The 24,184-nt window shown below is 45.5% G+C and overlaps 1 protein-coding gene across 2 annotated transcripts in view; it reads right to left on the bottom strand.

The window, feature by feature from the left end:
- The window catches only part of LOC149438086 (class I histocompatibility antigen, F10 alpha chain-like), an 83,514-nt gene extending 64,474 nt beyond the window's left edge, over positions 1 to 19,040 (bottom strand). For both annotated transcript variants that reach the window (XM_089660233.1, XM_089660234.1), the window contains exons 1-2: positions 18,901 to 19,040; positions 7,370 to 7,630 (exon numbers count right to left, since the gene is read on the bottom strand). In XM_089660233.1, coding sequence (XP_089516359.1) covers positions 7,370 to 7,630; positions 18,901 to 18,964 — 325 coding nt within the window. In that variant the 5' untranslated portion in view covers positions 18,965 to 19,040. The remainder of the gene's footprint in view (positions 1 to 7,369; positions 7,631 to 18,900) is intronic.
- Between the last annotated feature and the right edge of the window lie 5,144 nt (positions 19,041 to 24,184).

Below are 24,184 nucleotides of genomic sequence, written 5' to 3'. Positions count from 1 at the left end.
GTCCTGACCTCAACCCGATTGAAATGCTGTGGCATGACCTTAAGAGAGCGATTCACACCAGACATCCCAAGAATATTGCTACACTGAAACAGTTTTGTGAAGAGTGGTCCAAAATTACTCCAGATCGTTGTGCAGGTCTGATCTGCAACTACAGGAAATGTTTGGTTGAGGTTATTGCTGCCAAAGGAGGGTCAACCAGTTATTAAGTCCAAAGGTTCACATACTTTTTCCTCCCTGCACTGTGAATGTTTACATGTTATGTGCAATTAAACCATGGCAACATCTAATGTTTGTGTAGTATTATGTTCAGCAGACTGTGTTCTTCTATTGTTGTGACTTAGATGATGTAGAGAGCACATTTTATGCCCAATTCATGCAAAACTCCACGTAATCCCAAGGGGTTCACATACTTTTTCTTGCAACTGTACATAAGGTACCAAAAGAGACAATGGTGAGACAGAAACTTTATTTGGCCTATTTTCTCCAAAACCTTGGAAGATGTGTGTTCACCAAACAAGGCTTCTAAACTGTCACAATAGCTATTGAATACGGAGGTTTAATTCCAGGCCAGTCTATTTACCCTAATTACTCAACAATGGATGAGGTTCTCCGTCACATTTCCATGAACTGTACATTCAGCACAAGGTAAAACCTGGGTCAGTTAGGATACAAAGGAAAATTTGGTTTATATCAATGGAAATATTATCAAGGGTATATTTCCACACACCAAAATATATTCAACAAAGTTGGGTATTGCATACCACTTAACTAAGTTTGAAGTGATGAAGAAGATTATTTGTGAATTGGGGTAAATTTTATATTTCCAAAAAGAAGTCAGCTATTCCAATACAGTTTAAACATCAGGAAAATGAGAAACTGAATGTATGTATATCTTTCTATGGTCCTTATCCAAGAGTTAGTAGTAAAAATCAACTATACTTGAATAGGACATATATATTTGATACCTAAAGACATTTTGTTTCAAAGTGTGAGTCATCGTTAACCACTTGCCTACCGGCACTTATACCCCCTTCTTTACCAGGCCAATTTTCAGCTTTCAGCGCTGTCGCACTTTGATTGACAATTGCGCGGTCAGGCAAGATTGTACCCATATGAAATTTTTATCATTTTTTTTCTCACAAATAGAGATTTCTTTTGGTGGTATTTAATAGCTGCTGGGCACTTTACTTTTTGCGCTATAAACAAAAAAATGCAAAAAATTTGAAAAAAAAAAGTTTCTTTGTTTCTATTATAAAATTTTTCAAACAGGTAATTTTTCTCCTTCACTGATGTGCGTTGATGAGGCGGCACTGATAGGCAGTACTGAAGGGCACTGATAGGCAGCACTGGTAGGCAGCACTAATGAGGTGGCACGGATAGGCGGCACGGATAGGCAGCACTAATGAGGCGACACTGATGATGGATACTGATAGCACTGATAGGTGGCACTGACTGGCATCACTGCTGGGCACTGAGTGGCGGCACTGCTGAGCACTGACTGGCACCACTGATGGGCACTGGTGGGCGGCACTGCTGGGCACAGGTAGGTGGCACTTCTGGGCACAGGTAGGTGGCACTGCTGGGTGGCACTGGTGGGCACTGCTGGGCACAGGTGGGTGCACTGCTGGGCACAAGTGGGAGGAGCTAGTGGGCACACTGCTGGGCGGAACTTGTGGGTGGCACTGCTGGGCACCGATCATCAGGGCACTGATCATCAGTGCCCTGATGATCGGTGCCGATCCCCGCTCTGACAACTGCCGGTTCTCGGCAGTACTTTCCTCACGATCTGACAGCGTGAGGAAAGTGCAGCCGAGAACCGGCAATTGCATTTCCCGCTGATCAGCGTGTCATTGGACACGGCTGATCACGTGGTAAAAGGCCGCTGTGATTGGCCTTTTACCACATCACGTGATCAGCTGTGTCCGTAGGACACAGCGATCACGGAGATCGCCGGGTGCGCGCCCCCGGGGGTGCGCAGGAGAGCGCGTTCTGGGAGGACGTCATATGACGCCCACCCAGAACTGGCCGGCCGCAGTGCAGCTGTCATTTGGCTATCTGCAGTCGGCAACTAGTTTTTTTTTGATACCTGACTGTCCCCAGTGGACAGGTGAGAAATATCTCTAGGTACGCACACTTCTCGACCGTCCAATCAACAAGCCTGCTGGGAGGGTCCCTTGAAACAAAAGATTGTATGGTATAAAAATGCCATACACCTCAGAAAAGAAAACTTGTCAACTTCTAGACTTCTACACTTCTTCTATGACACTTCTGATCTAGACTTCTATCAACACGTCTATGACTATACTGAACTACTTCTTCTGATATACTTTACTTATATAATAGCTACACTGTACTCTAAACACTACAATCAAGACTGCTATAACTTCCAAAATATATATTATCTATCCTATTGCTAACACCTACTGCACTATCCCTCACTTGCTACCTGCGGCCATTTTGCCGAAGGAGTTCCAGCTGCCATTTTGTCTTGAGGACCATTTGAAGGCCCAACTGCATCCCACTGGGAAATCCTCAAACTCAAGATTCTGGGGGTGGTGAGACTGCCAAGTTATAATTTTCTTTGGTTATTTCCAATTTTCTAAGGCTTATAACATTTATTGTGTGTTTAGGAATATTAAGGTTGTACATATATAATTATCACTAAAATTGTTTGATTTTGGTATCAAGATTAGATATTGCATATCAACTGATTTGTAGTTTTGTTGTAGTGCAATTTATCAGAGAATACTTTCTTATATTCCTATGGCCACGGAATATGAGAAATAATTTCTGAGGCACTATAAGACAACTTATACCTAAATTTGGTTTTTCCTATATTTACCGTTATATGTAAGCATCTATTGTTTGATCATATAGAAATTAGCCTATCATATTTTTTATTGTATGTACGAGTATATATTCATCACCAGTCTTTTGCGTTTGTATTAATATATATATAAATTTTGTACATAAATACATTTATTTATTTATCAAAAAGGCAAATTTTGTGTATATGGTACGAAATCATACTGGTTAAAAGGACTCAAGGTATATTATTAAGTGGTGATCAAATTATTAAGCTGTCCAAATTATTGGTTCATTAAATATTTGCCGTATTTTAACGGCTGGAGGCACTGCAATATTTTGCTTAAGGGAGAGGACATCGCCCTATGTATTTAGAATAAATTCTTACATAAACCACTACTATGAGAGACAAAATGAGAAAACAAATCTAGACAATCACATTGGCTGATTTGGAAAGAATTTATTTGCAAATTATGGTGGAAAATAAGTATTTGGTCAATATCAATAGTTCATCTTAATACTTTGTTATATATCCTTTGTTGGCAATGACAGAGGTCAGACGTCTCCTGTAAGTCTTCACAAGGTTGGCACACACTGTTGCTGGTATGTTGGCCCATCCTCCATGCAGATCTCCTCTAGAGCAGTGATGTTTTGGGGCTGTCGCTGGGCAACACGGACTTTCAACTCCCTCCAAAGGTTTTCTATGGGGTTAAGATCTGGAGACTGGCTAGGCCACTCCAGGACCTTGAAATGCTTCTTACGAAGCCACTCCTTCGTTGCCCGGGTGGTATGTTTGGGATCATTGTCATCAACCTCAGACCCATCTCCCTGCTGCCACTCACCTCCAAGCTCCTTGAGCGCATAGTCTACGATCGCCTAAGCGCCCACCTAACTGACAATAACCTCCTTAACCCACTACAGTCCGGCTTCCGTCCCCTACACTCCACTGAAACCGCCATCCTCAAAATCACTAACGACCTACTAAACGCCAAAGCCAAGGGCGACTACTCTGTCCTCCTTCTCCTGGACCTCTCCACGGCCTTCGACACAGTTGACCACCCCCTCCTCCTTATTAAACTTCTCTCCCTTGGCATCAGAGACACCACTCTCTCCTGGTTCTCCTCTTACCTATCCCGACACTCCTTCAGCGTCTCCTACAACGGTGCCACCTCCCCCTCCCTCCCCCTCTCTGTTGGGGTCCCCCAAGGCTCTGTCCTTGGACCCCTTCTCTTCTCCATCTACACCTCCTCCCTTGGCAAACTCATACACTCCCACAGCTTCAACTACCAGCTCTACGCCGACGACACTCAAATTTACCTCTCCACCCCTCACCTCACCCCCACAATCTCCGCCCGCATCACTCACCTCCTAAACGACATATCAGACTGGATGTCGCTCCATTTCCTCAAGCTTAACCTCTGCAAAACCGAGCTCCTCGTCTTTCCACCTGCCCACGCCCCCCCCATCCTATCCATCACTACCAACAACACCACTATCAATTCCGCCCCGTAAGCCTAAATCCTTGGCGTCATTCTTGACTCAAACCTCTCCTTCCAACCTCATGTCAAATCACTTACAAACACATGCAGGCTCCACCTCTGCAACATTGCCAAGATACGCTCCTTCCTTACCCCTGACACCACTAAACTACTCGTACACTCTCTCATCATCTCACACCTTGACTACTGCAACTCCCTTCTCACCGACCTACCCCAGCGCAGGCTCTCCCAGCTCCAGACCATCCTGAACTCAGCGGCTAGACTCATCCACCTCACCAACCGCTCCACCTCTGCCACCCCCCTCTGCCTATCCCTCCACTGGCTCCCCATCGCCCAACGCATCAAATTTAAACTTCTAACTCTGACCTACAAAGCCATTCACAACACTGCCCCTAACTACCTCACCAACCTGATTCCCAAGTACCACCCTACCCGTACCCTTCGCTCCTCACAGGACCTCCTTCTATCTTGCTCCCTGGTCTCCTCCTCCCACGCACGACTGCAAGACTTCTCCAGGTCCTCCCCCATCCTCTGGAACTCACTGCCCCAATCCATCAGACTGTCGCCTTCCCTCCTCACCTTCAGGCGCTCCCTCAAAACCCATCTCTTCAGGGAAGCCTACCCCACCCTCACCTAACAGCCATCCTCCTTCATTCCTCCTACCACTCCATTCCCCACAGCCACTTCCACCTGTACCACTACCCCCTCCCTCCTAGATTGTAAGCTCAAAAGAGTAGGGCCCTCTAACCCCTCGTGTGCTGTTTGTTATTGTTGTACTGTTTCATGTATTGTCCCCACCCCCTCTATTGTACAGCGCTGAGCAAACCCTTTGGCGCTATATAAACCCGATGTAATAATAATATTAATAATGTTGGAAGACCCAGCCACGTTTCATCTTCAATGCCCTTGCTGATGGAAGGAGGTTTGCACTCAAAATCTCACGATACATGGCCCCATTCATTTTGTCCTGTACATGGATCAGTCGTCCTGGTCCCTTTGCGCAGAAACAGCCCCAATGCATGATGTTGCCACCCCCATGCTTCAGTCGGTATGGTGTTCTTTGGATGAAACTCAGCATTCTCTCTCCTCCAAACACGACGAGTTGTGTTTCTACCAAACAGTTCTATTTTGGTTTCATCTGACCATATGACATTCTCCCAATCCTCTTCTGAATCATCCAAATGCTCTCTAGCAAACTTCAGACGGGCCCAGACATGTACTGGCTTAAGCAGGGGGACACGTCTGGCACTGCAGGATCTGAGTCCCTGGCGGCGTAGTGTGTTACTGATAGTAGCCTTTGTTACGTTGGTCCCAGCTCTCTGCAGGTCATTCACTAGGTCCCCCCGTGTGGTCCTGGGATTTTTGCTCACCGTTCTTGTGATCATTTTGACCCCACAGGGTGAGATCTTGTGTGGAGCCCCAGATCGAGGGAGATTATCAGTGGTCTTGTATGTCTTCCATTTTCTAATTATTGCTCCCAGTGTTGATTTGTTCACACCAAGCTGCTTGCCTATTGCAGATTCAGTCTTCCCAGCCTGGTGCAGGTCTACAATTTTGTTTCTGGTGTCCTTCGACAGCTCTTTGGTCTTCACCATAGTGGAGTTTGGAGTGTGACTGTTTGAGGTTGTGGACAGGTGTCTTTTATACTGATAACAAGTTCAAACAGGTGCCATTGATACAGGTAATGAGTGCAGGACAGAGGAGCCTCTTAAAGAAGAAGGTACAGGTCTGTGAGAGCCAGAAATCTTGCCTGTTTGTAGGTGACCAAATACTTATTTTCCACCATAATTTGCAAATAAATTCTTTCCAAATCAGCCAATGTGATTGTCTGGATTTGTTTTCTCATTTTGTCTCTCATAGTTGAGGTCTACCTATGATGCCAATTACAGGCCTCTCTCATTTTTGCCCCCCACTGTATACCAGGGGTAGGCAACCTTTCAGAGGATGAGGTCTACCTGGACAACATGGAGTAAAGCAAAGATCCCTTTGGGGGGGGTTACTAGGTGGTGCCCTTAAAAAAAAAAAAAATCACCCCTTTCATCCTCACTTTACATCACCCCCCAATGTAATGTCCTGTACCCCCCCAATGTAGTGTCCTCTGCCCCCTTTACATCACCCCCCTCCACTGTAGTGCTCTCTGCCCCCTCCCCCCACAGTAGTGTCTTGTACCCCTATGCTGTGTTCTTTGCCCCCCTCCACCCACAGTAGTGTTCTGTACCCCCCCCCCCCAAACCAGTGTCCTCTGCCCTCCTTTACATCACCCACCGTGTAGTGTCCTCTATCCTGCCCCATAGCAGCGTTCTCCCCCCAATGTGTCCTCTGCCTCCACATCCCCCAAAGCATTGTCCCCTGTCCTTTTCTCATCAAAATCCCCCCACTGTAGTTTACTCTGTCCCCCCCCCTCCCAGCAGTGTCTCCTGTGTCCCCCCTCCCACAGTCTCCTAAACCCCCCCTCCCACAGAGTCGCCTGTGCCCCCCCTCCCCATAGTGTCTCCTGTGTCCTCCCTCCCACAGTTTCTCCTGTGTCCCCCCTTTCACAGTGTCTCCAAAGCCCCCCCCCCCGTGTCTCCTGTGTCCCCCCCATATCACACACTCGGGTAGCACTGCCAACTTGTCAGCGTGTGTAGAGCAGAGAGGAGATCAGAAGACAACACAGTGCTGGGTGGAAGGCGGGAGCAGGAGCTGCTGGAGTTCATAATACCAAGATGGTGATTGGTTGCTAGGACAGCCTAGCAACCAATCAATGAGCAGCTTCTGCCCCTGACCCCGCCCTCCATCCAGCACTGTGTTGCCTCTCGCTCTCTGCTCTGCCAATAATATGAGAGCGGCGGAGGCTGGGGGGAGGCAGAACCGCGGTCATCATCGACCTCTCGGCTCCCCGTGGTCGACCAGTCGATCGTGATTGATGGGTTGCGGCCCCCCATGTATACCATACTCACTGAGCATTCAGTAAACGGCCACCAATCTTTTCATACATCAGACACATTTCTGGCACATTTGTATACATTTTATTCCATGTTTGTATTTGGTGTAATAAAGAAATAGAAATGTAAGAATTGTCTCACCTCCAGTCTGGTTGAATCGGCTCATCAATAACTGTACATTGTGCTTGAAAACAGCCTCATTGCCCCGACTTATTTGTGTGTTCCTCTCCCAGTAGTCAGGTCCCACTTTCTTCATCCACTCAGTCTTGGGAAGATGCTGCCGAGTGTCGCTGTTATAATTCTCTATCTCTTTATCATCCACATATCCGACTACAGAGAACACAGGGAGCCCGGATCCCGGAGAGGAGACTGTAGTGTCATAATACCGCAGAGAGTGACTGTCTGATAGAGAGACATGGAGGGTATTCAGTAACACAAATAGACAAGTTCTGAATGTAACAATCCATAGTAACCAATCAGATTTCCTCTCTCAGTCACCTGACAGCTGTAAAGTGAAATCAGATGGGTTGCCATGGGTTACTGCACTTAGCAATAATAAAAGGAATAGACAATTCTCCATCACACAGCACTGTATATATTCAGCCTAGACCGACGTCATCATGGGAGAGGAGATACAAATCCCAACACACATTTCCAGGACATCACCTGCAGGAGTGCTATGAGGATCCGTGTGATCACCCAGCAAACTATCAGACTGAGAAGATTTCCAAACATATGCTGACTGCACTACCTGTACAGCCAATGAATCACAATCAGGGTGGCCCTATACAACCGATCTGACAGGGGCCCTCCTGGGCACCCAGAGGAGAAGAAAAAGACAGCAAGCATAGTGACAACCAGGTGCCATCCATAGTGCAGGGGTCAGGAGTGTGTCATGTACACAGAGCACACCATGGGATCTAGGCTGCCCAGGCTTTGGGGAAAACAAGGAGAATTTTTTTTTATTCTCAGCAAATTATTTCTTTTACTTCCGTTATAATCCCACCAATGATTGTGATTGTTAAATTGGGTAACGAGTCTGGAATGATGACAGATGGGAGGTTTTATTTCACAATTTACAATCCTGCTGAGTCCTTATTGGAGAGATTTCTCTGCACCTGTGAAGGCCAAACTCTCCGGACCCGTTCACACCATAGAAACGCCGTCCAGATGTGTTCCGGATGTGTTTCTGCATGAGCATTTCTGATGCGTTTTTGACGCATTCTCGTTCACTTTTCCCCCTCTCTTTTTCTTCAATTTAAATAGGGACATGTGCGTTTTTGGTGTGTTTTGGTGCGTTCCGGTGCTTTTTTACCGCGTTCCAGTTCTGTGAGGGAAAAAATGCAGCCCGTTCTACTTTTTTTTTTCTGCAACTGGAACTGCAAGCACTGATGTGAACTATGACATTGACAACCATATCACCTACTTTTTGTGCATTTTGGTTGCAGGAAAAAAAGCAACTGAAACACATGGAGTGTGAACCGGCCCTCCAACAGGGACCCAGGAAGCAACAGAGGTCTGACAGATGATCGAACCATTAAAGCGACACTAAACTGTATCTTTTTCTCCAAAAATAATCCATTTACATCCACTACTTACAAGTCCTGTAATCTATTTGTCATGATTATTTTCTGTTATTTTTCTTCCTCTGTATAATGTCCTCTGTGAGCTCCCACACCTCTCCTTTTCCTCCTCACTTCCATTTCATGTTTGGAATGAGCAGTGCATGTTAGTGGCAGTCATGTACACTGCTCTCTGCACACTACAACTTCCATTGTCCATAGTTCATCTTAGTGCAAGCAAGGATGGGTAGTCCCTACATCCAGTGGGATCATAGATAATAAACATGGCTACCCTCTAACGGGAAGTTGGATCACAGCACCAAAAATAGAAATCTGAAGATTTGGGGGAGGCTGAGAGCGAGAGAATGGACTTTTCTGAGGGCCGGTTCACACTATAGAAACGCAGTCCAGATGCGTTCCGGATGCATGTTTTTGATGCGTTCCGGTGTGTTTTTGATGCTTTCTGGTCCATTTTTTTCCCCTCTTTTCCTTCAATCTACATAGAGACATGTGTGTTACAGTGCGTTTTTGGTGCATTTCGCTGCGACTGCAGACAGACTGACCGCTCTAAACATTAGTAGTGCTCGGTGCACCATCCAGCAGCTGTCAGAATCCTATAGAGTTGTACAGGCGGCCAGCAATGGGGCTGAATGGGGCACCAGTGCCTTCTGTCTGTACCTATATGCTGGAGTGTCATGCCCCCCCCCCCGGATACATGCCCAGTGTACATGAGGCCTAAACTGCCCCCTGCCAGGCAGAATAGTCTATGTAAGTGTCGGCAGCAAAGACCTTCCCCGCAGTAACTGTGAGGTCAATGAGGGGGGGCAGCCTAGGCTCAGGATTATTCTTGGCACACCCCTAGAACATTGCCACATCACAGATCAATATTCTGTATACAAGACAAAGCTGGAGTTCCTGCTATTCACTGCTGGGTGCAAGTAAGACGATGACAAGTCCGAGCTTTACTTGCTGCACTCTTCTGATCACTCATCCAGCACTGAAGCCTGTGGATGTACATGACAGCCAAGCAACCAGAGTCCTCAGAAGAAATGCCAGTAATGGAAAAGGTGCAATTCATACCGAGTACACAGGGGGGGGGATTTACTAAAACTGGAGCACTCAGAATCTGGTGCAGCTGTGCATGGGAGCCAATCAGCTCCTAACTTCAGCTTGTTTAATGAACCTCCCTAGCGGTCTGATTATGTCCATATTTCTGTGCTCAAAGCGGTACTTTTTTTGCATGGAAATATGTCGTTTTTTATTGTAGGCCTGTTATTTTTAGGAATAACTCACTGAAATCTGTCCGAACAAGAGTCTAGTAAACATCCCGGGTATGATAAAATTTGAAACACAAAATCATAAATCATAATATATTAAAAAATCATAAAAAATAATAATACATTTAATTCAATAATGTAATCAAACCAAAAACACTGAAATTTGAAATATAGCGCAAAGTTCGCACATCACTGAGCTCAGGCGCAAAATCGTTTTCAGTGTCTGATGAGGAATTTCCCCCACGAATCATTATCACTCAATTCTGCAAGTGGTTCTGATTTACTATCGCTAAAGGGACGCTTTTTGGACGCCATGGACGTTTCTCAGTTTCCAGGCAGAAAGAACAGTAACAATGCAGGCAGGGTGCCGGACAAAGCACTCGGGACAAAATGTATGTGAAATGGTTTGATACAGGAATGTTATACTATGTGATTTTAGTGTATTTAGTGAATGTCACTTTTTAACATTTTTAAATTTCCCGCCGGTTCCGTCCCCCGTACGTCCCGACGTCGCAGGGAACTGAACCCGGAAGATGGATGCCGGCATTGGCTGGAGGAGATGGCCGGGGACACTGCAGGGGGGGCATCACGGGAGCGCAGGACAAGGTAAGTGATACAGGAAACCCGGAGCAATGCTGCAGAGTATTCCCAAGTGTAGTTCATGATTACCGCTTTTGGTACTGAAAGTTTTCCCCGAGCTAAACTCGGGAATACCGACGGGGGGGTTAAGCTTTGACACTACAACCTGGAAGCTGATTGGTTTCTATGCAGAGCAGCACCAGATTTTGCACTTTCCAGTTTTAGTAAATCACCCCCACATGTACTCAGCATTCCTAACCTTCTGCACATGCAGCCCTGCTGCCTAATGCAGGCCATAGACGGGTCGAAAATCGGCTGATTTTTAATAAAAAAACTAAAAAAAAAAAAATCGGTCGTTTGATCGTCCGACATTTCCACCAACGGTAAAAAAATTCGGCCGATTTTGATCCCGTCTATTGGCCGGCATTTAATTACTTCTGTTCCTCGCAGAGAGCTCCGCTATTATATTTGACATGAAAAAGTCTTGCGGTTGCAACAATGTATCCATTTGTATCCATTTTGGATACAGATGTTTTTATTCGGATACAAATAGATACATTGTTGCAACCGCAAGACTTTTCATATAAAATATAATGGCGGACAGGAATTATTCTTCTTTTTCTTCTTCTTGCAGGTCACGGCTCATGCACAGATTTTTTATCGGTAAAACGATTGGCCGATTTGCCCATCATTGCCGGGAAAATCGGCTGCAAAGTTTCCAACTTTACCGATATAAAATGTGCCAAAACCCCGAAGCAGCCGACCAATTAACCCACTAATGGTGCGAAAATCGGCCTATTTTTTTTTCGGCTGAAAAATTGGCCAATTTTCAAGTATGGCATGCATAGCTCACCCCCTCCAGAGAGGAGACTCTTTAACCACTTGTCCTCCAGAGGATTTCCCCCCCTTCCTGACCAGGCCATTTTTTGCGATACGGCGCTGCGTTACTTTAACTGACTTTAATGATCATATAATAAATCAAAATCCACACAAATACTCCAACCGAATTATGTACAAAGCAGCAAACACACCAAGAGGATATCCTCTCTAAATCACAAATAAATCTCTAGTGTTGCGCTAAATAAAAAACAAAAATGAAATAATACAGAAATAGTGTACAATTATTACATAACCAATGATAAACAGGGAAAAAAGTGCTCAATGGTGAACCAATGCCAGAAGTTGTGGTGTGAATAGGGCTGACATATGTGTAACAGTCCCTAGAGGGTCTATAGAACAGTCCCCGTGTTTTGTGATGAATAGCCAAAAATCTTCATTCCAATATAACCACCAATGTGAGTCCTGCACCACCGTGATGACAAATTGGAGGCTTACCAGATCCTTTGACCCCTTAACTACAGAGGGGTCAACAAACACCTGTTCTGAATACTTCCATCCAGACTCATATAACTCAAGTCAGACCGCATACATCATCAAAGACTCCTCAGACCGTCCCGATCTCCTAGGGTTGACATGAACTCATGTAAAAATAAAAAAGGTGCCTCTCATAGTGCAGATAACTTAAAAAAACATTTATTTAACAAAAAGAACCGCACTTACAAGTATCATGAACTTTATAGATCATAAAATCCTCAAGCAGCAAGGAATGGTAAAAATGGCAATTCTTACGCGATGACGTCACAAGGGAGGCTCTGCCCAACGCGTTTCTAAAAACGAATCTAAATATTTTTGTGCATTGGCATAACAGGTGGATAAGGTCACTTGGGGGAAGCCCACATTTAGAGCAATTAGGGGAGTCATGTATACCTATCCTGTGGAGGAATTCCAGGGGGTTGATAAGCCATGTGGACTATTACAAATCCTGACATGGACTATTTCTCTGTAGAGACGAGGGGCTCCAACTATTCCATCTATGCAGAGTTCAGTCCTATGACACTGTGCCGTGTTCTCTGTATACTTGTACCTAGTTGGCGATTCCTTGTGCCTTACTCAGTCCTCTGTCTTATCAAATGTTTGTAACTCTTTTATCTTTTCTACTAAAACAATAAAAATGATGGAAAGTAAAAGTTGTGGCAATTTGTGACTAGCAGACAAAGAAACGCTAGTTTGGACCCATAAAACTTCCTCCATTATTCCCCCAGGTCTGACCCCCACCGGGCTCTAGAGAGTGATAGAAGAGAACCCAACAAAAAGTGTGATGGATTGAGGTATTGGGAGGACATTACCAGACCCTTCATACAGTCAGACCGAAGCGGGCCGTCCAACACCCCGAGATCCACAAATGTCAGATATCGAGAGATACATTACACCTGAAGTGCACGGAACCATTACAGGCACCGCAGAAAGGTCTGATTAACCCCTCACCTACCGGGCACTTATACCCCCTTCCTGCCCAGGCCAATTTTCAGCTTTCAGCGCTGTTGCACTTTGAATGACAATTGCGCGGTCATGCAACACTATGCCCATATGAAATTTTATGACTGGCGCAACTGCTGGGCACTGACTGGCGGCAATGCTGGGCAGCACTGATGAACACAGGTGGGTGGCACTGCTGGGCACAGGTGGTGGCACTGCTGGGCGGCACTGCTGGGCACCGATCATCAGGGCACTGATCATCAGTGCCCTGATGATCGGTGCCGATCCCTGCTCTGACAACGTGAGGAAAGTGCACCCGAGATCTCCTCTTTAAGGTGACCACACTTTATACCACGGGTACTGAATTAAATTTCACGGGAGGTCCGGTTGGTTCTTCCTGCAAAGGTCCGAATCTGATTTTTCTTCTATTACTCAGGTCTTTCACATCACAGCCCCTAATAGCTTCCCAACTGCCCTATAGCAGAAATACAGCTACAGGGCGGCACGGGTGTGCAAAATCACATATACAGTTGTGTTCAAAATAATAGCAGTCAGACATCACTAACCGGATCAATCACTGTTTTTGGTAGAAATGATATTTCTACATGGCAAATAATTTCCTAGCAGGTGTAGTAGAGTAATAGAAATCCAACAGGCCTAACAGTCATGACATGCATGCTGCTGATTCTGTGTAATTGAATCACTCATTGAAAGGGGCGTGTTCAAAATAATAGCAGTGTGGAGTTCTATTAGTGAGGTCATTCATTCTTTAAAAAACAGGTGCCAATTATTGCCCTTATTTAAGGAAGGAAGGCAGCAAATGTTGTACATGCTGGTTACAGTGCATTTCTCTCTGAAATTCTGAGGAAAATGGGTCGTTCCAGACATTGTTCAGAAGAACAGCGTACCTTGATTAAAAAGTTGATTGGAGAGGGGAAAACATATAAAGAAGTGCAGAAAATGATCGGCTGCTCAGCTAAAATGATCGCAAATGCTTTAAAATGGCAACCAAAACCTGAAAGATGTGGAAGAAAGCGAAAAACTACCATTCGCATGGATAGAAGAATAGCCAAAATGGCAAGGACTCAGCCAACAATCAGCTCCAGGAAGATGAAAGAAGGTGTAAAGTTCCCTGTGAGGACTGTTACAATTAGAAGACGCCGATGTGAAGCCAAGCTATCTGCAAGAAGCCCCCGCAAAGTCCCACTGTTGGAAAAAAGACATGTGCTGAAGAGGTTACAATTTGCCAAAGAGCACATTGACTGGCCTAAAGAGAACATTTTGTGGACTGATGAAAGTAAGATTGTTCTTTTTGGGTCTAGTGGCCGGAGACAGTTTGTCAGACGACCCCCAAACACTGAATTCAAGCCACAGTACACTGTGAAGACAGTGAAGCATGGTGGTGCAAGCATCATGATATGGGGATGTTTCTCATACTACGGTGTTGGGCCTATTTATCGCATACCAGGGATCATGGATCAGTCTGAATACATCAGAATACTTGAAGAGGTCATGCTGCCTTATGCTGAAGAGGAAATGCCCTTGAAATGGGTGTTCCAACAAGACAACGACCCCAAACACACCAGTAAACGTGCAACATCTTGGTTCCAGACCAACAAGATTGACGTTATGGAGTGGCCAGCCCAATCCCCGGATCTTAATCCAATAGAAAACTTGTGGGGTGACATCAAAAATGCAGTTTCTGAGGCAAAACCAAGAAATAGAGAAGAACTGTGGAATGTCGTCCAATCATCCTGGGCTGGAATACCTGATCACAGGGGCCAGAAGTTGGGTGACTCCATGCAACACAGATGTACAGCAGTTCTCAGAAACAGTGCGACTACAACCAAATATTCATGAAGTCATTCAAAGGAAAGCAAATCTTTTTTTCAGTTTATATAGTGAATGTTTGAGTTTGTAAAGAAGAATACAAACACTGCGATTTTTTTGAACAGTCTAATATTCACTTTTCTTCAATTTTTTTAGAGGAACAACACAAATTTGATATATTTTTCTTCATGTTTTGATTTGGAATAGAATGTGTAGTGTTCCCAATGCATTTGTGTGGATGGAAATAAAAGCTATTAGAAGGATTTTCAGCTTTTTTCAACACACAGCTATTATTTTGAACACATACGTGTTTTTAAATTTCCGGGATGGGGGCGTGCACCCTACCCGTCATTCGCAGCCACGGCTGTCAAACACTGGGTACCAGCCGGTGATTACTTGCTGTTGCCCGTTAATTGCCGAAGATCTCCGATGGGGAGGAGAACTGTTTTGCTAACTAATGGCTCTCCTCCCTGTCAGCTCATGCACACTGTTTTGGATGGCTGTGCACAGCACAGCCATCCAAAACAGTGTGTTTACAGTGAAGCACACACATCCCGCCCCCTAGTAAAACACACCCAGCACACAGTTAACCCTTTGACTGCCCCACATTAACCCCTTCCTGGACCAGTGCCATTAGTACAGTAAACAAAACAGTTCTCTCTCCTGTCAGCTCCTGCACACTGCTTTGATTGGCTGTGCATAGTACAGCCATGCAAAGCAGTGTGCTTACAAGGAAGCACAAACACACTGCCCCACAGTAAAACACACGCAGCACACAGTTAACCCTTTGATTGCCCCACATGTTAAACCCTTTTATAGTACAGTGTCAGTACTTTTTATTAGCACTGATCACTGTATTGGTGTCACTGGAGATGTCAGTGACACCAAATCAGTTCCCCCCAGTGTCAGAATGTCCACCACAGTCCTGCTATAAGTCACTGATAGCCGCCATTACTAATTTAAAAAAAACAAAAAAAAATCCCAATATATATACCACCATTTGTAAACGCTATAACTGTCATGTAAACCAATTAATTTACACGTATTGGGAATAAAGACATGGAGCAGAATACATTTTGGCCTAAATTTATGACGAAATTAAATTTTTTAATTTTTTTTTACTGGACATGTTTTATAGCAAAAAGTCAAAAATATTGTTTTTTTTTTTAAAACTGTTGGTCTTTTTTTTATAGCATAAAAAAACCGCACAAGCGATCAAATACCACCGAAAGAAATCTCAATTCATAGGAAAAAAAGGAGATAAATTTCATTTGGGTGCAGCGTTGCATGACCGCGCAATTGTCAGGTAAAGTAAAACAGCGCCGTAATGCAAACAATGTCCTGGTCAGGAAGGAGGGGGGGGGGGGGGAATCCTCAGGAGGGCGAGTGGATAAAGAGTAATGTATAGAAACCAAAATACAGGAAAACACGGAATCATCGGGTTCAGATTACGTAAAGTATAACTAAAGGCAAAACGTTTGTGTTACAAGCCGCTCACACCAAACCCGACTCTGAAATCGTACAACTTACAGTGAAGTCGGATGACAAGCTGATTTCAGGTGCGATTTGTAAGACATGACACTGATCTCTATACAAATCGCACCAAAAGCAGCGCATGGACTACTCCAGAAATCGGGGCGGCTCCGCTCTAATTGCGGACAATGGGGTGCGACTTGGCATGCGATTCACAAGTCACACGGCATACAAATCACATGGCAATTCACACCCAATGTGACCGGGGACTTAGTGTTGGAGAGTGGAGATGGATTAGAACCCCGCTCAGGTGTTTGTTGCTGACTGTGCCCCCGATAGGGAGACCCCCTCTCTATTTGTCCTGTTTACCATCATCATTGAAAGTGAAAGAAATTCCCACATTTTGGGTTGTCCCCAGAACAGTAATAGAGGGGAAATCTTCCAATGGGGGCACTAGTTCTGGTGACCTGGGGGGCCTCAAGGAATTCCCTTTATTTTTGGGTTTTCCTCTCACCTCCTGTTTTGGCTATGGGACAGGAAGTGAAGGGAAATCTCCCCAATGGCAATGCTGTGTTTCTTATTGGTGGAGAAGGGAATTTATATGTCTGATTTTTGACTATTTTCATTCAATATTTGACATTTATAGATATTTTGTATTTCCTTCATTGGACTTCGTTGTGTTTGATACGCGGCGTGTGTCCTGTGGGATCAGCTTCCCTTCACTGTATCCCAGTCACCTTTCTTCTTCTGTATTAATACACATGCAGCAGGGAGCGCGCTGACTGAGTTGGCAGATTTCTGCGGTTTAAGAGTCGCTTCACACTATGGAAACGCAGTCCAGATGCATTTCTGCATGCGCGGTTTTGACACATTTTTTATGCGTTCTGGTGCGTTTTTCATGTGTTCAAGTTCATTTTTTCCCCCTCTCTTTTTCTTCAATTTAAATATGGACATGTGCGTTCCGGTGCGTTTTTATGCATTTTACCGGGATCCAGTACAGTTCTGTGCAAGAAAAATGCAGCGTGTTCTACCTTGTTTTGCATCCGGAACGCACTGGAACTGCAAGCACTGATGTGAACTATGACACTGACAACCATATCACCTACTTTCTGTGCGTTTTGGATGCAGAAAAAAGCAGCTGAACTCGAGTTCACACTGATGTGGTGCCGGATTCACTCCGGTTTCTGTGAGATTCCCGCACCGCATCTTGATCACACCCCATTCATGTGATCCCCTGCGGGTATGAATGTTAACACCCCGAAATCGTATCGCAGAACGCAGTGCGATGTGCAGAATTGGATCACATGGGTGAGAATATCCTGCAATCTGATTCTAGTGCGGAGAAAACAAAGGTCCTGCACTACTTTGGTGCGGATGTGGAGCGATCTGAGCCATAAAAAATGTACGGCTCAAACTGCACCGCAGAGACCGCATGTGATTTGCACAGGAATGCAGTGTGGTTCATGTGCAGATCCCATGTGATGTGTCGCACCGCATCAGTGTGAACCCGGCAGAAACGCATGGAGTGGGAACCCGGCAGCAACGCATGGAGTGTGAACCCGGCAGCAACGCATGGAGTGTGAACCCGGCAGCAATGCATGGAGTGTAAACCCGGCAGAAACGCACACAGTTTGAACCCGGCAGAAACGCATGTAGTGGGAACCTGGCAGAAACGCATGGACTGGGAACCCGGCAGAAACGCATGGAGTGTGAACTGGCCCCAAACCATTTTACCTCTTTATTAGCAATAAAAACTGACAGGGGTTCTAATTCTTCCCCACTGTATCCATCCCCCTGGATATCACGTCCTGAGATAAATGCCGCACGCCTTGTTTTAGTATTGTTCTTGTTTTGTGAATTGCAAACAAAAGTTAGAAAAACTCTACGAGGTATTTTATATCAAATTGTAACGCAGAAAATACGGCTTTGTGAGGATTCCGGCTGAGCGGTAGAATGCTGAGCGAGCGTGTGATATGTCTAGAGGAAAACTGCATTTCCTGGTACAGCATACAGCTGGTCATAGAGGGGGGGGGGGGGGGGCTGTACACCCCTGTACATTTATATCTGTGTGTGACATCACTACTCCCCATATACAGGGGATATATGTACAGGTGTGACATCACCACTCCCCATATACAGGAGATATCCGTACAGGTGTGACATCACCGCTCCCCATACACAGGAGATATCAGTACAGGTGTGACATCACCGCTCCCCATATACAGGAGATATCCGTACAGGTGTGACATCACCACTCCCCATACACAGGAGATATCCGTACAGGTGTGACATCATCACTCCCCATATACAAGGGATATCCGTACAGGTGTGACATCATCACTCTCCATATACAGGAGATATCCGTACAGGTGTGACATCACCACTCTCCATATACAGGAGATATCCGTACAGGTGTGACATCACCACTCCCCATATACAGGAGATATCCGTACAGGTGTGACATCACCGCTCCCCATATACAGGAGATATCCGTACAGGTGTGACATCATCGCTCCCCATATACAGGGGATATCCGTACAGGTGTGACATCACTAATATATAACATTGTCTCTCCTAATATCAGGAAATATATGACATCATATTTATAAGTAACAGCCCCTCCCCCCAGACTCACCTCCATACACCCCGGACACCCCGATAATAATCAGGATGAGGGGGATCATCTTCTTCCGCCTCATAGAGACCCCAAAACTCAGCTCCGTCCACCTCACATAGCTCGGGGGGAGTCACACGGTGAGTCAGGACTCTGTGTACTGGAGGGCGGAACTGTGTGCTGATTGGATGATTTGGGCTCTCTGTCCAATAGGAAAATGAACTCAGAGCTGATCATCAGTTGCCGGGTAGATGGAGTGCGCTCAGGATGGCTCAATGCAATGTAGAGAAGAGGAAAGTGAAAGAGAAATGTGATGTACACAAATGTCCAATCTCCTCCCACCAGAGGACCACCGCCCCGCCCACTGACACGCCCCGCCCACTGACACTGCAATGTGATGTACACAAATGTCCAATATAAGAAAATAATAAGAACATCGACAATGGAATGGGCAAAAAACAACAACATAGGTATCAGTATGATCCATGGGGATGAAGGAAGATGAATCCAAACATAGATACAAGGGGGGCATCCTCAGACAGGCGATATTCAACAGTAATGAGATAATTCCATAAAACCAAGAAAATACACCCAGAGAGGAAAGAGAAAAGGAGAGAGGAGAAAAAAAGGGGGGGGGGGAAAGGGGGAGGGGGGAGACACCAGATGTAAAGATATTGAAGGAAGAGAGGAAAGAAAAGGAAGAAGGTCGGGAGACGGGCACAGCAACAGGTGGAGACAAAGTGATCATGAAAAAGGTGGATTTGTAAATGGTCCGGCCATACGGCCTTCTAGAAGTTCTTTGTTTAATTTTTCCCTAACTATATGTGGAAATTGTGAAACGGACTTCAAATTGTTAACTAAAATACAACCTGATCCAGAAAATACAGGAACTGGAAACCGTTTGTAAAGCCTTCAGTTAAAGACTTGACTGTCTCCTTGTTTGGATATTGTGATGGAGGGTAAGCGGGACGGAACACACAAGGCAGATGGCAAACACTTAAAGCTTTATTAAAACAGACAACAGTCACTGAATGGGGAGTAGTGCAGAGAGAGCACAAAATACTTTGTAATTCAGCCCCGGAGGGCAAAGTTAAAGTCTCTACAGCACTTTGTAATCCAACAGGGAGGTAAGAGGCAGTTCATAAACAGGTCAGACAACACAGGAGAAGCATACACTCACGCAGGGCTGATGTGATAGTCCCAGATAGAGCCGGCAGCGTCTCAGACAAAGCTGGTGTGGTGGTCTCAGGCAGAGCTGATGTGGCTTCTGGGGTCCCCCTTACTCCAATGGAACTCAGGCAGAGTCTGGGCCACTAGAGTCCAGCCGCAGCTGAATCCCTCAGTGGCTGCACAGCAGAATGGAACATCGGGAGAGACCAGCACTGACCTCTTAACCACTTGCCGCCCTGCCACTGCATATATATGTGTGCAGGGCGGCACTGGGGTGCAAAAGCACGTTTTAAAACGGGCTCCGCGCTCCCGAAGTTTTCGCCGGCAGGGGGCGCTCGCGCGCACTCCCGCCGACCCTCGGGTGACACCATTTGATCCCGGAGGGATCAATCATTCGATTTCAGCCAGTGATGTCTGGCTGAAATCAGATGATCGGTCCCTGTCCTATCCTGTCCTGTGTTGACAGTTACACAGGACAGGATATGATGTCAATCTTCTCTGCCTAGACACATTCCGTTCCAGACAGAGAAGAAGACATACAAACAGTGAGTAAAACAGCACATAACCACAGTTAGAACACTCTAGGACACATTTAGCCCCCTGATCGCCCCCCCCAGTTAACCCCTTCACTGCCCTGTCACCAGTGTCACTGATCAGTGAATCGATTTTTACTGATCACTGTATCAGTGTCGCTGGTGACTTCCGATAGTGTTAGCGCCCCTCCCAGATAGCGCCAGACTGCCCGCCAGTACACCAGTAATCCCGTTTAACCCCTTGATCGCCCCCCCCAGTTAACCCCTTAATCCCCCCCCCCAGTTAACCCCTTCACTGCCCTGTCACCACTGTCACTGATCAGTGAACCGATTTTTACTGATCACTGTATCAGTGTCGCTGGCGACTTCCGATAGTGTTAGCGCCCCTCCCAGATAGTGCCAGTTTTCCCGCTAGTACACCAGTAATCCCATTTAACCCCTTGATCACCCCCCCCCCCCCCGAGTTAACCCCTTCACTGCCCTGTCACCAGTGTCACTGATCAGTGAACCGATTTTTACTGATCACTGTATCAGTGTCGCTGGCGACTTCTGATAGTGTTAGCGCCCCTCCAAGATAGTGCCAGATTGCCTGCTAATACACCAGTAATCCCATATAACCCCTTGATCGCCCCCCCCTCGAGTTAACCCCTTCACTGCCCTGTCACCAGTGTCATTGATCAGTGAACAGATTTTTACTGATCACTGTATCAGTGTCGCTGGCGACTTCCAATAGTGTTAGCGCCCCTCCCAGATAGCGCCAGTTTGCCCGCCAGTACACCAGTAATCCTATTTAATCCCTTGATCGCCCCCCCCCAGTTAACCCCTTCACTGCCCTGTCACCAGTGTCATTGATTACAGTGAACAGATTTTTACTGATCACTGTATTAGTGTCACTGGTGACTTCCGATAGTGTTAGCGCCCCTCCCAGATAGCGCGAGTTTGCCCGCTAATGCACGGGATTTTTTTTTACCAAAAACATGTAGCAGAATACATTTTGGCTTAAATTTATGACTAACTTTGAGTTTAGGATATATTTTTTATAGCTGAAGGTAGAAAATATTGTTTTTTTTCAACATTTTCGTGTTTTTTTGTTTATAGCGCAAAAAATAAAAAGTGCACAGGTGATAAAATACCACCAAAAGAAAGCTCTATTTGTGTGAAAAAAAGGACGTAAATTTCGTTTGGGTGCAGCATTGCATGACCGTGCAATTATCATTTGAATTAGTGCAGCGCTGTATAGCAAAAAAAAGGCATAAATTACAGTATCTATACCAGCAATGGGCAAACTACGGCCCGCGGGCCGTATACGGCCCGGCGGACCTTTTAATCCGGCCCGCGGAGCTAGGCTCCCGCAAGGCCAGTGGTCGGCAAGCCGCGGCTCTTTACAAACTTTAGATGCGGCTCTCCTGTGTGCCGGGCGTCCGCTCCCTTCCCTCCTCTCCTCCTCCCCTCCTCCCCTCCTCTCCTCCTCTCCCCTCCTCTCCTCCTCTCCCCTCCCCTCCTCTCGGATGGCCGCCCCCCCTCTCGGATGGCCGCCCCTTCCCTCCTCTCCTCCTCCCCTCCTCTCCTCCTCTCCCCTCCTCTCCTCCTCTCCCCTCCCCTCCTCTCGGATGGCCGCCCCCCCTCTCGGATGGCCGCCCCCTCCCTCCTCTCGGGCGTCAGGACTCTGCAGCTGTCAGGATGTAGGCGGGGCAGCCAGGATGTAGGCGGGGCAGCGTGACGAACTCTTCTCTCACAGTCCTCCCTGAAGACCAGAACGGCGCGGGAATACGAGAGGAACGCGCGGAGCAAAGGTAAGTGAATTGACACAGGGGGGACTTACTATAGGGGGGATGAATTACTATATGGGGGACTTACTATATGGGGGACTTACTATATGGGGAATGAATTACTATATGGAGGACTTACTATATGGGGAATGAATTACTATATGGGGGATGAATTACTATGGGGGATGAATTACTATATGGGGGATGAATTACTATATGGGGGATGAATTACTATGGGGGATGAATTACTATATGGGGAATGAATTACTATATGGGGGACTTACTATATGGGGAATGAATTACTATATGGGGGACTTACTATATGGGGAATGAATTACTATGGGGGATGAATTACTATATGGGGGATGAATTACTATGGGGGATGAATTACTATATGGGGAATGAATTACTATGGGGGATGAATTACTATATGGGGGATGAATTACTATATGGGGAATGAATTACTATGGGGGACTTACTATATGGGGAATGAATTACTATGGAGGACTTACTATATGGGGGATGAATTACTATATGGGGGACTTACTATATGGGGAATGAATTACTATAGGGGGGACTTACTATATGGGGAATGAATTACTATATGGGGGACTTACTATATGGGGAATGAATTACTATGGGGGACTTACTATATGGGGGATGAATTATTATATGGGGGACTTACTATATGGGGAATGAATTACTATAGGGGGGACTTACTATATGGGGAATGAATTACTATATGGGGGACTTACTATATGGGGAATGAATTACTATATGGGGGACTTACTATATGGGGGATGAATTACTATATGGGGGATGAATTAATATGGGGGATGAATTACTATGTGGGGGATGAATTACTATGGGGGATGAATTACTATATGGGGGATGAATTACTATATGGGGGATGAATTACTATGGGGGACGAATTACTATATGGGGACAAATTACTATATGGGGGATGAATTACTATATGGGGGATGAATTACTATGGGGGATGAATTACTATATGGGGGATGAATTACTATATGGGGGATGAATTACTATGGGGGATGAATTACTATATGGGGGGATGAATTACTATATGGGGGATGAATTACTATATGGGGGATTAATTACTATGCTTACTATGGGGGAATATTACTATACTTACTATGGATGACACATACACATCATTCATCTACTCTTGGTCCGGCCCCCGGGTCCAATATATGAACCCATTGCGGCCCTCAAGTCAAAAAGTTTGCCCACCCCTGATCTATACCATAGTTTGTAGACGCTATAACTTCCACACAAAGCAATCAATATACACTTATTGGGATTTTTTTTTTACCAAAAACATGTAGCAGAATACATTTTGGCCTAAATTTATGACTAACTTTGAGTTTACGATATATTTTTTATAGCTGAAAGTAGAAAATATTGTTTTTTTTCAAAATTTTCCTGGTTTTTTTGTTTATAGCGCAAAAAATAAAAAGCGCACAGGTGATAAAATACCACCAAAAGAAAGCTCTATTTGTGTGAAAAAAAGGACATAAATTTCGTTTGGGTACAGCATTGCATGACCGCGCAATTATCATTTGAATTAGTGCAGCGCCAAACAGCAAAAAAAGGCCTGGTCATTAAGGGGGGGTAAATCCTCTGGGGCTCAAGTGGTTAATGAGACAACCCCTGCCTCAAAGTGGGCTGCTTCTGCTCTGCTGTCTCTTTAGGTATCCCCTAGTGCTCTGTAAATCCTTTGCAGTGTATTAAATGCTCCATTATCTATATATAAAACATAGCTCCCAACTATATGAGATGGGCAAGAGAGACACATTGGGGTTCATTTAC

The sequence above is a fragment of the Staurois parvus genome, unplaced genomic scaffold (assembly GCF_062004578.1).
Source record: "Staurois parvus isolate SC_StPar_1 unplaced genomic scaffold, SC_StPar_1.0 ptg001220l, whole genome shotgun sequence".
NCBI lineage: Eukaryota > Metazoa > Chordata > Amphibia > Anura > Ranidae > Staurois > Staurois parvus.
Note: the sequence above shows the minus strand (reverse complement) of the source record. Positions and strands in the feature narration are given on the sequence as shown.